Source organism: Dermacentor albipictus, chromosome 7, assembly GCF_038994185.2.
Source record: "Dermacentor albipictus isolate Rhodes 1998 colony chromosome 7, USDA_Dalb.pri_finalv2, whole genome shotgun sequence".
Classification (NCBI taxonomy): domain Eukaryota; kingdom Metazoa; phylum Arthropoda; class Arachnida; order Ixodida; family Ixodidae; genus Dermacentor; species Dermacentor albipictus.
Genome location: NC_091827.1, coordinates 135,154,663 through 135,171,419, shown reverse-complemented (window position 1 = coordinate 135,171,419; position 16,757 = coordinate 135,154,663). Strand labels below are relative to the sequence as shown.

The window sequence follows — 16,757 nt, the reverse complement described above, 5'->3', positions numbered from 1 at the left end:
ATCTGGTTATTGGCAGATTTACGCCGATGCATGCTCCCTTATGCAATAGTCTTGCATAAGGTTTAAGGTTTCAATAAATGATGACGAACTAAATCAAAGTGCAACAGCCCTTTTTTTACCGATGACTCCCATAGAAATTCGACTGCCATGACTGGCAATTCAACCCCTCACCTTTTGTTAGCAGCATAATGCTATAGCCCCAGTGGAAGGCGAATAAATTGAACAATTTCTGTCTACAGATGTTCTTTTTCTTGTCTGTATGTAGGTAAAACTTGCAATAAGTGTGTCATTGCAAAAAAAAACAGTTTGTGGTCCTTTATTGAATAAACTGCACGTTGTGTATAGTTCAAATGCAAAAATGTCTTTTAAAATCCGAGGATTACATGTTCTTCGAGCAGCATGGTTCTTCATTATTTATAAAGGTAGTAATCCCAGAGGATATCGTTATATGGGTTTACACACTAATAAATTTGATCACAAACTTATTAGAAACTTATTATAAACATGTAAAGCATGGATGTTTCTGCACACTTGATAAGCTGTGGACGTGCAACAACCGTATATACTTAAAAGATTCGCAAAAAGGGATGCAACTGGCTGACTTCACAGCACAGTTTTGATTTACTGTTACGTGTCGTCTTCTACCGTTTCGTCTGCACAAGAACAGGCCGTTTGCCTGTTTTTCGCATTGTCGCACGATTTTTACATGACGGTACAGGAGGCTGCGTTGTCACTGTGTAATTATAGGAAGCCAATAATTTACTAACTGTAGAGTTAACCACCGTTCAAAGCAAATGTTAATACAGGTGCAGTAAGCATACAAATTCCGCAACATATTCAAGGTTTATTGGTTTCTGTGCAGAAAAGAAAATTCTCCAGAGATGCAACTTAACGTGCATGAAATATTCGAAAACAAATTGACGACAGTGTTTATTCAAGCCGCGGAGTTAATGCTATCGGAGAAAATTTCTTACGATAGCCTGCACGTTTGCCACGTCCAATTTAATAAGTGAGGTAAGATAACCTTTTAAGATGCATCGGGAAAGTCACGCTAGGAAACTGACAAGAAAATGGAACTGAACAGTACTGCGCTCAGCACAACGCTGAAACTTCACGTACTCTGGTGTCTTGCCATTTGCTCTTGCCAAGGTTGAAATTACTTAAGGTGCTCCGCACGCGCGATTTTTGTATGCTACTCAACAAAATAAAATTGTGACGACCCCAAAAGGCCATGTTCCCTCGTGGGGATCAAACACCCAACTTGCAAAAGCGCGCGAGGCAAACGTAAAAATGCATTTCATGTCATGCGTAGCGCGTCAACGCATCGAAATGGGAGAATAGAATCTGCGGTACAAGTCTTTTATTCTGCCTTCGCGCATGTAAACAATTCAGCAACCCACGTCTCCGCACATTGCACTTGAGCGAGGCGCCATTTTCCAAAACAAATGGGCGAAATAGCTCTCCGCGCAATTTCGACGGAAAATCGCAGCGACGGCTGGGACGGTGCGACTCTGCGACCAACCGGTTGGTCGAAGCCGAAAATCTGGGGTCGGCACTGCGACTGCAATTTTCGTCGCAAAAAACGGAAATGACACTTCCGGTGCGACGAAAATCGCATCACGCGAAACAGGCTTAAGGCGTGCTCGGTTGAATGTACAGGAGGGGGTTCGAATGCCACCTGCTCGGGTCCGTGGTGTCGCAACACACGAAGCGCCTGCTGACGCTGATGCATGGCATTTTTGCTGTCCGATGGCCCATTCAGATTGCTTAAATATGTTCCACGTTTTCGGCGGCCCCCTCCAGGTCTACTAGTGGAAAATACCATTAGTGGCTATGGCATGGCTCGAGGTCGCGGCTTCAATCCCGACCGCGGCGGCGGCATTTCGACGGGAGCGAAATGCAAGAACGACCGTGTAGTTAAATTTAGGTGCTCGTTAAATAATTTCCGGTGATCAAAATTACTCCGGCCGGCATGCCTGATAATCGCATTGTGGTTTTGGCCCGTAAAGCACCCCTACTTAATGAAAGTTTAACAATTTCACCACGCTCCGGTGCACCTTGTGAGGCAATGCAAGTGCTAACCTTCCCGTATCATCATCATCATCATCCTGGTTACTGCAAATTTGATTGCCTCCAAGCGTTGTACGAGGCAGGGCATTATAAGAGATTTTTTGAAGCTGCTCATCATCATCATCATGAGCCTGGTTACGCCCACTGCAGGCCAAAGGCCTCTCCCATACTTCTCCAACTACCCCAGTCGTACTAAGTGTGGCCATGTCGTCCCTGCAAACTTCTTAAATTCATCCACCCACCTAACTCTCTGCCGCCCCCTACTAAACGCTTCCCTTCCCTTGCAATACAGGCCGTAACCCTTAATTACCATCGGTTATCTTCCTTCCTCATTACATGTCCTGCCCATGCCCATTTCCTTTTTTTTAATTTCAACTAAGATATCATTAACTCGCTTTTGTTCCCTCACCCAATCTGCTCTTTTCTTATCCCTTAACGTTACACCCATCGTTCTTCTTTCCATAGCTTGTTGCGTTGTCCTCAATTTAATAAGAAAGGGTTCTTATTGCCTCCAGGTTTCCAAGCCTCCAGGTTTCTGTCCCGTACGTGAGTACTGGTAAAACACAGCTGTTATACACTTTTCTCTTGAGGGATAATGGCAACCTGCTGTTCATAATCTGAAAATGCCTGCCAAACGCACCCCAGTCCATTCGTATTCTGATTATTTCCATTTCCTGATCCGGATCCGCCGTCACTACCTGCCCTAACTAGATGTATTACCATTTTAACGCGATAGCGTTAAGGAGCTCGTTTCGCAGAAAAGCCGGTGTCGTCGGCGTCGGTGTCGGCGTTTGCGGCGTTGACCGTGAGCGATAAATCACGGCAGGCGCTTCATAAATAAAAAGCAACTTCCAAGATTGGCCCGGTGGGAATCGAACCAGGGTCTCCGGAGTGTGAGACGGAGACGCTACCACTCAGCCACGAGTTCGATGCTTCCAAGCGGCGCAAACGCGCCTCTAGTGAATGCGGTGTTGCCTTCGAAACGAGCCGTGGAAAGTTATACTGCGGTGTATATCGGTAATTATGAACATGTAACGTACAGAAGTCACAATTACACGAGTTGCTAAGTGCGTTTCCGCTGCATTTCTTCTGCGCTTTCCGCACACGCAGAGCCATCTTGCGGCAAACACAGAAGACCCCCTCCTCTCAATGTACGGCGCTGCCCCGACAGGAGGCGCGCCGCACGCGCATTGGGACCGCTGCCAGGCGCGTCGCGGGACTCCCTCTCCCCTGACGACGCTTCGCCGTGCTCCCGGTCCTTTCTTTAGATTACTATCTATCTCTCTGCCCGTGCCGATCGCGACGTTTGGCTGGCGTAGATCGTTTCCCCTCCGAGACACCGAGTTCTTTGGTTCGTTCCGTTCGCTCAGGCGCACGTTTCGTTGCCGCGCCGAACGCTGCGTTGCTCGACGCTCACCGCGTGATAGGTGGGCGCTAAGTCCGATGCGGGGCGCATCGTAAGTGATCGCTGTGCCGTAGCGCATTGTCTTATACCCCTTGGCGGGTCGACGGGAACGCTGTCGCGTCCCACTCTTGAAGGCGAAGCTTAAGCGTCCTCCAATTTTTCAGTGCCTCGCTACCTATTGTAAATTGCTGTTCTCTTACGAGACTGTTAAACATTACTTTAGTTTTCTGCAGATTAAAGCAAATATTAAAGGAAAAGGAGCAGAGTGGGTCACCACTCTTCTGCTTTGCCTCTCCAGGTCAGTGATCATGCATTGCAATTGATCCCATGAGTTACTATGCAAAGCAATATCATCAGCGAATCGCAAGTTACTAAGGTATTCTCCATTAACTCGTATCCCCCATTCTTCCCAATCCAGGTCTCTGAATACGTCCTGTAAGTACGCTGTGAATAGCATTGGAGAGATCGTATCTCCCTGGCTGACGCCTTTCTTTATTGGGATTTTGTTGCTTTCTTTATGGAGCACTGGCTGTGGAGCCGCTATATATATATCTTTCAGTATTTTTACATACGCCTTGTATACACCCTGATTCCGTAATGCCTCCAGTAGCATAATGCCTTCCTGCAGCAATGCCCCACAATAACGCCTCAAGCCTACACGTCTCGCTGTTTGTTCTACGGAAGAAACACAAGTGGTGCACGCAAGGAGAATCTCATCACCCTCGTATTGCACCGAGCAGCTTAGCAACTTCCATCAACGTCACTGCAATTGCTATCAATTCACGCAAACACACAGAAAGCTTCGCTTACACTGATTTTTGCAGTGCGCGGGATCAGCATTTTTTGTTTTTACGGGCTGGGTGGCAGGACAGCCATGACAACAGCCTCTTACCTGCGACACCTTCTCGTTCTGCAGGTTCTGCTCTGGTGTAGCCCTCCACCATGCGACCACGGACGCGCTGGCGACATCCCGGATCTCTCTTGGCTCCCGGCTTGGCCAGACGCAGAAAATAACCCTGATTTGCCACACCGAACGAAGCGTGCCTCACCGACATCGCGAGAGCCTACTACATCGCCGCCCCATGATCCGCTTCAAGAGGCACCGCCTTGGCCCTCTCAAGTGAGCCTCCTGGTTGTACCGATACCAAGACACCAGATAACGTCGCATTCATCACAAGACTATATAAGTGTGACACCGTGCTGCGCGGCACTCTATCGGCTCGGTGGCAGGACAGCCATGACAACAGCCTCTTACCTGCGACGCTTTCTCGTTCTGCAGGTTCTGCTCTGGTGTAGCCCTCCACCATGCGACCACGGACGCGCTGGCGACATCCCGGATCTCTCTTGGCTCCCGGCTTGGCCAGACGCAGAAAATAACCCTGATTTGCCACACCGAACGAAGCGTGCCTCACCGACATCGCGAGAGCCTACTACATCGCCGCCCCATGATCCGCTTCACGAGGCACCGCCTTGGCCCTCTCAAGTGCGCCTCCTGGTTGTACCGATACCAAGACACCAGATAACGTCGCATTCATCACAAGACTATATAAGTGTGACACCGTGCTGCGCGGCACTCTATCGGCTCGGTGGCAGGACAGCCATGACAACAGCCTCTTACCTGCGACGCTTTCTCGTTCTGCAGGTTCTGCTCTGGTGTAGCCCTCCACCATGCGACCACGGACGCGCTGGCGACATCCCGGATCTCTCTTGGCTCCCGGCTTGGCCAGGCGCAGAAAATAACCTTGATTTGCCACACCGAACGAAGCGTGCCTCACCGACATCGCGAGAGCCTACTACATCGCCGCCCCATGATCCGCTTCACGAGGCACCGCCTTGGCCCTCTCAAGTGCGCCTCCTGGTTGTACCGATACCAAGACACCAGATAACGTCGCATTCATCACAAGACTATATAAGTGTGACACCGTGCTGCGCGGCACTCTATCGGCTCGGTGGCAGGACAGCCATGACAACAGCCTCTTACCTGCGACGCTTTCTCGTTCTGCAGGTTCTGCTCTGGTGTAGCCCTCCACCATGCGACCACGGACGCGCTGGCGACATCCCGGATCTCTCTTGGCTCCCGGCTTGGCCAGGCGCAGAAAATAACCTTGATTTGCCACACCGAACGAAGCGTGCCTCACCGACATCGCGAGAGCCTACTACATCGCCGCCCCATGATCCGCTTCACGAGGCACCGCCTTGGCCCTCTCAAGTGCGCCTCCTGGTTGTACCGATACCAAGACACCAGATAACGTCGCATTCATCACAAGACTATATAAGTGTGACACCGTGCTGCGCGGCACTCTATCGGCTCGGTGGCAGGACAGCCATGACAACAGCCTCTTACCTGCGACGCTTTCTCGTTCTGCAGGTTCTGCTCTGGTGTAGCCCTCCACCATGCGACCACGGACGCGCTGGCGACATCCCAGATCTCTCTTGGCTCCCGGCTTGGCCAGACGCAGAAAATAACCTTGATTTGCCACACCGAACGAAGCGTGCCTCACCGACATCGCGAGAGCCTACTACATCGCCGCCCCATGATCCGCTTCACGAGGCACCGCCTTGGCCCTCTCAAGTGCGCCTCCTGGTTGTACCGATACCAAGACACCAGATAACGTCGCATTCATCACAAGAATATATAAGTGTGACACCGTGCTGCGCGGCACTCTATCGGCTCGGTGGAAGGACAGCCATGACAACAGCCTCTTACCTGCGACGCCTTCTCGTTCTGCAGGTTCTGCTCTGGTGTAGCCCTCCACCATGCGACCACGGACGCGCTGGCGACATCCCAGATCTCTCTTGGCTCCCGGCTTGGCCAGACGCAGAAAATAACCTTGATTTGCCACACCGAACGAAGCGTGCCTCACCGACATCGCGAGAGCCTACTACATCGCCGCCCCATGATCCGCTTCACGAGGCACCGCCTTGGCCCTCTCAAGTGCGCCTCCTGGTTGTACCGATACCAAGACACCAGATAACGTCGCATTCATCACAAGAATATATAAGTGTGACACCGTGCTGCGCGGCACTCTATCGGCTCGGTGGAAGGACAGCCATGACAACAGCCTCTTACCTGCGACGCCTTCTCGTTCTGCAGGTTCTGCTCTGGTGTAGCCCTCCACCATGCGACCGCGGACGCGCTGGCGACATCCCGGAGCTCTCTTGGCTCCCGGCTTGGCCAGGCGCAGAAAATAACCTTGATTTGCCACACCGAACAAAGCGTAACTCACCGCCCCATGATCCGCTTCACGAGGCACCGCCCACAATAATCGCAGTCTGCTATTGCCCCCCTGGTAATGATCCTGACCTTGTTGCAGAATTCCACGAAACATTGCGTTCGGTAACTGACTTACACCACCCCTCTCCGATGTTACTGTTCGGTGATTTTAACTTTCCAGCAATAAACTGGACTAACCTGACATCATCAACTTCGCAACACAGTACCGAAAGAGATTTTGTTAACTCATGCCTAACCTTTGGATTAACGCAACTTGTCACTGAACCTACGTCACTGAACGTTTTAATTCTAACTTATCGACCTCATTTTTGCTTCTGATCCTGGCAAAGTATATGCAATGACGCCTCTGCCTGGTCTTAATGATCATTCCATAATCCATGCATCGTACTCCTGTCAGCTTACGCAACCTACAAAGATAACCAAAGTGATCAGACTGTATGACAAATGGAATTACACAGCAATTCACTCGGAACTCGCACATTTTGCTGCTTCATTCCACGCCAGTTTTTTTATGCGTTCTGTCGACACTAACTGGCTGCTTTTTAAAAACAAAATGCTCGATGTGTTCGCAAGATACGTACCCGTTATCACCCTAACCGAAAAGCAGTCATCCCCGTGGTTTAATATCGCACTAAAGCATCTTAACATTAAACAGAAAAGTATTTTCGCTTAGCTAAATGATTCAGCAACGCAAGCGCATGGAATAAATATTACATAGCAAGAAAATAATTACAAGCTCTAGCCAATAAAGAAAAACGCGCTTTCTTTTCGCATACGCTGCCGTCTAGTTAAGAAATAACCCCCAAAAATTCTGTAAGGTTATTAACCCTAATAACTCCCAGCCATTAGCTCTGTTTCATAAACAGAACCATCGTATCCCCGTATCCTCATCCGTTGACTCATACAAATATCTCGGCATAACCTTTTCAACTACAATAACTTGGTCACATCATGTCATAAACTAAGCCAATGCCGCGAATCGAACCGTCGGTTTTCTCCGCCGGAACCTAAGACTTGCTCCATCAGTAAAATTACTAGCTTATGTTACATATGTCGGCCCTAACTTAAATATGGATGCTCTGTCTGGGTTCCTCATCAACATAACCAATCTAATACACTGGAATCAGTTCAAAACCGTGCAGCCCGGTTTATTTACCCTGAATATTCTCATCATGCACGCATGTATGAACTAAATACCCGTGCCGGTCTTACTAATCTAGAATCACGACATCATATTTCTAGACTGTCTTTTTCACAAATTCTATCATTCCCCACTCCAGATTTCAGCTGTATTACCTCATCATCATCACAGTCACATTAACCATAAAAAAGTCGTGTGTCCTCCCCCGGCGCAGACTACCTCCCATCTAGCATCATTTTTTGTGTGTGTGAAAACTGCAAGGGACTGGAACGGTCTGTCTGCCGACGTCACGCACCACTCCGACGCTCATCACTGTTTTGTTAAACTAAGCCCATCCCTCATGTAATATCCCATCCAATAAATAAAATAAATAAATAAATAAATAAATAAACAGGCTTGAAACGAGGCAAGAACCCCCCCAACGTACCTGAGATAAGCCAAAGCATGCATCGTATTGAAATGCTCATGCACTGCGCTTTGGGTACACGTTAAATGTACCCCAAGTGCTGAGAATTAGTTCGGAGGCCCCCATTGCCTCATAGCCTTTTGCGACGTTTTCGGACGTTAGACATGGATCCAATCTGTGGAGACGTGCGTTCGTGAAATCACTGATGTTCCACAGGTTCTGTGTAAGCTAGCGGGCGACTAGAACGAATACATGTGGCTGCATTTGTTCATGACAGTAGTATTGGTATAATATGTGCACCATCGTGGGCCGATCAGGCAGTGTCATCCGCACTGTGGTTTCCCGAAATTGTGCAGTGACCCGGTATCCACTGGTAGATGATGTGCTCCTTGTTGATTGCATGGTGGTGGCGTAATCGATCGTCTGCGACTAATTGCACATTAGGTCCGTGGTTGAAAGGGGACATCAGACCCTGGAGACATGCCTTCGAGTCACATAAGATGGACCATGAATGTGATGATTTGTGACCAATAAACTCCAGAGCAACACGGATAGCTGCGAGTTCTACCGCCATCGATGATGTAATGTGAGACGACTTGAACTTGATGGTGGCAGACTCTGTGGGAATTACCACTGCTCCAGCTGAACTTTTAGAGGGTTACCAGGGTTACCACAAGCGGAAGCAACACTTCTGTGCCGCCTGTGGCTCAGCGTGGCACTCACGAACTCATATTCCTTCGGCGTTGGAATCGCCGACAGCCCTACTTGCGACACCTGCGGCTGCGGAGACCATCGAGCACCTCCTTTGTGACTGTCTCCCTTACAATGTGCCAAGAAAAGTGCTCGCAACCATGCTAGAAAAACTGTGCAATCGCCTCTTCACAGAGGAAAAAGTTCTAGGACACTGGTCAAGACGGGCTTCGCCACTCAAGGCCTTAAGGGCCTTGCTGAAGTTTTTAAGGACATGCGAATTGTGCGACCGTCTTTGAATGTTCTAGTGCGTGGTAACGCGATAATGTTTGAACTTTCCTGCTTATTTTTTTCTTCTTCTTTCTCCTTTTATTCCCTTTACTCATTTCCCCAGCACAGGGTAGCTATCTGGTACTTTCACTGGCTAACCTCCTTTTTTTTTTCTCCTCTTTTGTCTCTCTCTCTCTTGGGACGTTAGAACTGCCATTATTTTCACAGCTGTCTTAGAGAGATAAATGTATTTTCTCGTGTACTCTGACATTAGTTGAAGTTGTGTTTTTCGGGATACTGCGCGTATTCCGTCATTGGCTTGATAAACGACTTCTTTCCACAAATTCCTCAACCAACTGCTCGCTAACGATGTCGTGCCAAAGAATGGTGGCATCGCTAGGCCACTCCAAATGCATTGTATTGCGGTGAAGTAAATGCATACATCAACGAGAGTCAGCTCACCTTGGGCGTCCTGGCGTACTTGCCGGTACGCGTGTCCCGAATGCTGGAGATGTCCAGGAACTCGGTCTCCTGCACGGGGACCACACAGTTAGTCGTACCACTTCTTCGAGGCGGCGAGATGACGTCAGCAGGCGCGTCATTACAGCACATCACTCGCGCACGGAAGTTTTAAAGGGGGGAAAATGAGAATGGCACATATGGGTCAACGTGAGAGACGAGCGCTGGCTGAATTCGGCAGTTCGGCAGCAGTGCACTACGGAGCCATACCTAAATATTGCCTCTGCTTTTGTAGCCCGCAGCCGGACTTGACCAACGTGCTATCGCCCCTTCTGACGTCTGCAGTGCCGCGTGTGTCTACACCACAACAGTAATCGGAATCACTTGGCCGGAGGTACTCTTCTGCGACTGCGCAAGGGTCGGACGAGCGCCAAGGCATAGCATAAAACCATCAACGGAGCGAGCACCTCTCTCAGTTCGGCAGCAGTGCACTACGGAACCATACCAAAATATTGCCTCGCTTTTGCAGGTGAGCTGAATATCCATATTTAGTCAATAAATCATAGAATCTGTGTACTGCTGCCGAACCTATCAGCTTTCTTGTAGTCGTTTGATTCTTGCTACTGGTGTAATTAGTGCATTGACGTACACTTTTGTTGTCCAATGTCCAAAGAGGCTAAGGCCATTGAAGATTTGAAGCGGGAGCTCAGGGCAGACTTAAGTAGCTAGCTACAAGGTAAGTTTCAAGAGGTCACTGAGCTGAAAGCAGAAACACAACAGGCTCTAAAACTAAACCAGCATCTTCGCGCTGAGAATGCCAAGTTATCGTGCAGAATTAAGGAACTGTAACAATATCAACGTTCAAATAACATTGAGATAAAGGGCATTTCACTTGAAGGCGAACCACTAGTCGTCAGGCAAATTGGCGAGCTGATGAAGGAAGAGGTCTCAGAGGCTGACATCGACATCTGCCACCGAGTGCCTACTGCTCGACATGATGAAGCAAATATCATTGTTCGGTTTGTCCGCAGAACCAAGAGGAATGCCTTTCTTAGCAAAGCTAAGAAAAGCAGAATGGATACAAAGGCACTGGGCTTTCAGTCGTCCTCAAAGGTGTTCCTAAACGAACACCTCCCACGATATGGCAAACGACTTATTGGTGCCCCAGTAGAAAGGAAGAAGGAATTGAGATGGCGGTTCGTGTAGACGGCTGGCGGCAAGGTGTTTGTAGACAAGGACGAAAATTCGCCAGCTGTTTGAATCTCCAGTATGGAAGACATTGATAAGATGACAACGCTTTTCTTTTTTACGTTTACAGTTTTACAACGTTTTACAGTTTTTTTTATAGTTTACAGCACGTAAAATGTCAAACATTTCTGGGAGTGTGGTTCCAAGAGGACTTGGCCTGGAACATGCACATCGACAAACTTGCTATGCAACTAAGCAGAACTGTTGGTTGCTTATACAGACTGAGTACTCTGGTTTCTCCATGGTTGAAAAGTTCATTGTACTACGCACTCTTTTATTCTAGATTAACCTACTACATATTAATTTGTGGCACTACGCAAAAAAAATTATAATAAATTGATAGTGCTGCAAAAAAAGTCTTACGTGCATTCGAGGGATATTATGGCCTTGTACAAAACTTTATAACCCCGCCATTTTTTATAAAACATTCTATGTTAAAGGCAAACCAGGTGTATTATTACAAGTTGCTGCAATACATCAAGCAAAACAAATCGCAGTACATCTTGAATGTACCCACCAATCCGCACTACAGCTTTCGACAACATAACATGGGAACACCAAAAATAAAAACCGGTTATGGAAAACAACTAGTCAGTTACCAGGCACCTTCACTATTAAATCGCCTACGTGATTTTGAAGATGAAATTATGGAATGTTCAAATAAATCATTCAAAACTTGTCTCATTCTGAACAATACTGAGTTCGTCTCAGTAGAACCGCAGTTTAAATTGTCAGTCTTTTGTTTCTTCTGTTCTCAATTTGTAGTTGGTCTGAAACAAAATGTATCGTACTTTGAGTATCCTGTCGGTTTCTCAAATTTCTTGCGGACATGTCCTGTTTTACGAAAATAATATTCTGGCTCGCAACACTGCAGATGATTTCTGTATGTCTGTATGATACATGTTGCTGCGTACGGCCTGCGTGCCGAATTGTCATGGGAGCAGAAGCCTCTGTCAGGCCACATGGACTTTAGCTTCTGCTTCCTTTCTGTTGTAAACAAGAGAAATAAACTCGTTAATTCATTCATTCAACCAACAGCGCAAATATATGAGGATGATTGCGCACACAGCGCTCAACTAATACGCACTCTTTATTGTCCCAGCAGCAGGAATATACTGTTGCCTCTACGCTCAGACAAACAACGATGTATTTATGCTGAAGCCGCTTTGGCCTCTCCGGGTCCAGATTTATGAGCAAATATAGACGCTGTAAAGATGTATAGACAAAAGAACCTATTGTGTGGACTCCTCACGACCTGCGTGACTGTTCCGAATAGTGAACCGTAGTTACGGTGCTGGTTATTGACTCTTTTTTTTTCTTGCCGGATTACATTATTCAGGATTTCGGCATACCCGGCCTCAAAGAAGCCTATATAATCATTTTTATAAACTGAAAATTAAAATAGAAATGGTAACTAACACCGTTGTTAGTTGCCATATCCGCAACGGGTGACTGGCTTAGAACCGGGTGGTTGCCACTGTTATGATTGGGGGTTCAATCCCATCGCTCGTGATCCGTTGTCAAGATTGGAGTCAGGCATGAATTAGAAGGTAGATGGCCCATGCCGTCGTCCAACTTATCCACGCTGAGGACGTTGATGAACGAAAGGACTGCTTCTCATCGAGAACGAGGAATATGGGTTTATTTACAGTATTTATATCAGTCTAACATGACTGTTTGAGAAAGTACATCAGTCTAACATGACTGCTTGAGAGAGAGTGTCCTGAGCAGCCGCACAACAGCGGTTTTTAAACACTCGGTCCTCCCCTGATACCCTGGCGAACGGAAACGGCCATCCAAGCACCGTACGCGAGTTGACCAGGTACCATAGGGGAAAACGAGGCACCGTAGGGGCATTTATTCCCCGAACTGCAGCGCGCCCGCCGGCAGCCCATTGTCTGGCGTGTTGGACGGCGCGGGGGAAGGGGTGTCAGTAGAAGTTCCGCGGCTCAGTAACAATAATTGGTCCGCCGAGCCGGTTTAGTCACGATGGCGACTTCTTCAAACTCGGCTCCAGCGACGGAGAGTCGAGGACGCGCGTATTGTTGTTCACACACAGTCGACTTAGTCACGCCGTGGCTAGAGGTGCGCGGCGACGCTCCAGGATAGTTGCCGCCACAGTCGCAACTGGGCGGCAAAACTTGCACTGCAGCTGGCCGTTCTTAACACCACCTATTCACCTCACGGAAACGACACCATTCACTTGTTTTCAATAAACGTTTTTCTCTCTCATGCAGAAACGCATAAAGATTAAGTGACTTAGCCATTTGGACGCCGTCGCGTGCGGGAAAAGTAGGATTTAAAGGAACACAGGGGAAAGCGCCCTTCGCAGACGTGTACGCCATTCCGAGGGTCTCGAATCCGGCAACATTGATGCCTTCAGGTAGCATGTGTGGGTTAATTGACCAGCCGCCATCACCCAAAAAGATCACGTTCTCGTGACGCTTGCGCCAGAAAGGAGGTTCCACGTCCGCCGCCAAGGTCTGTGAGTGGTGGCGCTGGCTAACACTCCTAGGGTTCTACTAGGAAAACATAAATACCCAAGAAAGTGGATAGGGGAACGGCGCCTCGGTAGCTCAATTGGTAGAGCATCGCACGCGAAATTCGAAGGTTGCGGATTCGGTCCCCACCTGCGGCAAGTTATTTTTTCATCCACTTTTATTTTCACTATTTTTTTCGTTTCTTCATTTCATTTATTAAGCACAGGTAATTCCCCCTATGTTGTCCTTGCTGTCAGTGTTCCTTGGCTTCGTATGATATGACTAATAAAATAAAATCGGGTCCCTCGGGTAATCCCCTTCCTTCTCGTTTATTCCGAGGAACTCGTAAGACAACGACGCTGCATGAAGGAGTTCTCGGATAGCACTGTTTTGCCGCAGCTGCCCCAACACTTCGCTACATGACATGCGCACTTCTTTCGCTGTAACCGACCCTTTTCACATGCTTCCCTATATCCGAGCTTTCTACGGAGACTCGAGTTTCTTTTTTCATCAATATAAAGAAAGACGCGACGTGAGACAAAACAACACTGATTACTGGCTAAGATAAACCAAAAAAAAGAAGTCTCTTCGAGTGAGGCGTACGGAAGGTAACTTTTATTTTATAATCGTGTTTTATAACTATATTTTTTAAGAGCTTCAAAGCAAATTCGAGCCTCCGACGCGGCTGGCTGTTCTTGGACACTCGATGCCGAACAAGCCCCCACACGCTTGCCTTCATCAGCGTTCACCGGACAAAACCGTTGCTGAACTCCTCTTAATATAAATGGAAATTCAGTAGCTTATCCAAAGAAAGCTTACTCAACGCTGTTGTGATCGGCCGTTCGATCCTCCCGGCGAGCCAGGGACTTCGAGCAGGAGCTGAGCCTGCTGAGGCGGCGAAGGCCTCTTCAAGGGGCACCGATGAGCTGCCCGCTTTCAAGCTCTCTTCCTGGCGGTGGACGGGCTATCGCGATCGGTCGACCACCCCGAGACAACTTACGGTCACGGCTGACGCGACTGTGCGGAACGGGCTGACGGCCTCGTCAAAATGGTTCTCAAAACAGACTATTTATGGTCAACACGGGGGTAACTCGGTCAGGAGAGCTTTGGGCAATTAGCATCGATACGGCCATCACTTGTCCACCACACAAATTGGCACATCAACGCCGGAGACGTGGTCAGTGCAATGATATGGTCCATCACCCGTCAGCCGCCCTAATTGGCATATCCACGCCGGGGACGGAGGCAGTGTACGATCGGAGTCAGCGTACGCTCCCCATTTCCCTGTTTGTGGCCAGTGATGTGCGTGCGTTTCCGACAAAGCTCCCTTCAAAGGGAAACGGCAACAAACCTCCGGATTGGTGGGATCCGATGTCCCACCAATCCGGATGAGGGCATAAAAGGAGCAACGGCTGGCGGGAGTGATCCGCTGCTACAACGTTTTCCAGAACTTTTTTTGTTCTACATTGCATTTTCGTGTAAATATGTAAATACAAACACGTTTGTCAAACGTCCTGTAAAACCGGGACCAGCCCCCTCCACGAGCGAACTACATTCCCACTTCTTCGGACCCCCAGTTGCAACATTGGATGGCAGCGGCGAGAAAGTCTGCGCAGCGCTTCAGCTTCGGCGCGGTGAGTACACTACCTTTTCTCCTTGAGAGTTGCCAGGCTTAACGTGGTTCTTCCTGGTAACAAGGTTGTTAGAAGCATTGTTGAAAGATACCTTGCTTCAACACTGAATTCCTTAAGAAACTTTTCAGCAAAAGAGAGGTAGCCATATATGGAAGGAAGTTGCGCAGAACGGACCCAGACGCGATATGCGGGGGATTCGGCATTTATTGTGAGAAGCCGCTAAAAAAGGCGGAGGTCATCGATGCAATAGAGGCAAGCGGCAGATGCGACTAGGAGATCGCGGATGCTTGGGAGGATATTCAGGGCCACAGGGAACGCCACCGCGCGAAAGAAGCTGACATAGGGCGAGATAAAGAACGCAAAGGAAATAGCAGAAATCTACAAGGAAATCCAGCATCTCAGGGTACTGCGGGCATAGTCTATTCTAGGACGGGGAAAACAGAAAATTTATTTTTTATTTTTTCGAGAACGTTTGCGCGGAGGTACTGCTGGACCGTGACTTTTGGTCTGTAGGATTGTTGGGTGTACTTCCCTGTAACGTGTCCTGTTGCATAGCTCGCCCTTCCGATGTCGACTTCAAGAGGTACGATCTGGCTAAACACGCATCATTGCGCCATTTTGGTATTTTTGTGGAGAGCGAGAAACAAGGTCAGAATGTCCAAAATTTTGTCCTTTGCAAGACACTGAGGTTGCGCCAGTGACTGAAAAGCCTGAAAAGTGCGAGGTGGTGAAACCCTCAGAGAAAGAGAGAGAGAGAGCGTGAGCAAAGCGAGGCCGTCGCCGTTCTAAAAAGAGGGGCCATTCCGCAGAACGTCCCTTGCGAGGACGAGGCTTCTTCCAGTAGCCATGAAAAGGTTAAGGAGGCTCTCGAGACCTTCCTCGCATCCGAGCACTTGGCAACTTTCCAGAATCGTCTAGGATAGACCCAGATACGGTGGCGGCCGAGCCGAGAAAATACCCGAAACAGCAGAATGGAGCGGCCATCGCCGAGGGCTCCAGCATCGGTGACTGCGCAATGCAGTCGCACGCCGAAACCAAGCCAGCGGCCATCGCTGAGGGCTCCAGCATCGGTGACTGCGCAATGCAGTCGCACGCCGAAACCGAGCCAGCGGCCATCGCTGAGGGCTCCAGCATCGGTGACAGCGCAATGCAGTCGCACGCCGAAATCGAGCCAGCAGCCATCACTTAGGGCTACAGCATCGGTGACTGGGCAATGCAGTCGCGCGCCGAAACCGAGCCAGCGGCCATCGCTGAGGGCTCCAGCATCGGCGACTGCGCAATGCAGTCGCGCGCCGAAACAGAACCAGCGGCCATCGCTGAGGGCTCCAGCATGGGTGACTGCGCAATGCAGTCGCACGCCGAAACCGAGCCAGCGGCCATCGCTGAGGGCTCCAGCATGGGTGACTGCGCAATGCAGTCGCACGCCGAAACCGAGCCAGCGGCCATCGCCGAGGGCTCCAGCATCGGTGACAGCGCAATGCAGTAGCACGCCGAAACAGAGCCAGCGGCCATCGCCGAGGGCTCCAGCATCTGTGACTGCGCAATGCAGTCGCACGCCGAAACCGAGCCAGCGGTCATCGCCGAGGGCTCCAGCATCGGTGACAGCGCAATGCAGTCGCACGCCGAAACCGAGCCAGCGGCCATATCGCCGAGGGCTCCAGCATCGGCGACTGCGCAATGCAGTCGCGCGCCGAAACAGAACCAGCGGCCATCGCTGAG

At 49.3% G+C, this 16,757-nt stretch overlaps 1 protein-coding gene and 1 pseudogene across 2 annotated transcripts in view; one reads left to right on the top strand and one right to left on the bottom strand.

Moving 5' to 3' along the window:
* The window catches only part of LOC135911544 (tigger transposable element-derived protein 6-like), a 374,082-nt pseudogene that overhangs the window by 60,019 nt on the left and 297,306 nt on the right, over positions 1-16,757 (top strand).
* Positions 1-16,757, bottom strand: part of LOC135911545 (1-phosphatidylinositol 4,5-bisphosphate phosphodiesterase classes I and II-like) — a 590,731-nt gene that overhangs the window by 386,979 nt on the left and 186,995 nt on the right. For both annotated transcript variants that reach the window (XM_065443866.2, XM_065443867.2), the window contains exon 3: positions 9,680-9,748. In XM_065443866.2, the coding sequence (XP_065299938.1) occupies positions 9,680-9,748 (69 nt within the window). The remainder of the gene's footprint in view (positions 1-9,679; positions 9,749-16,757) is intronic.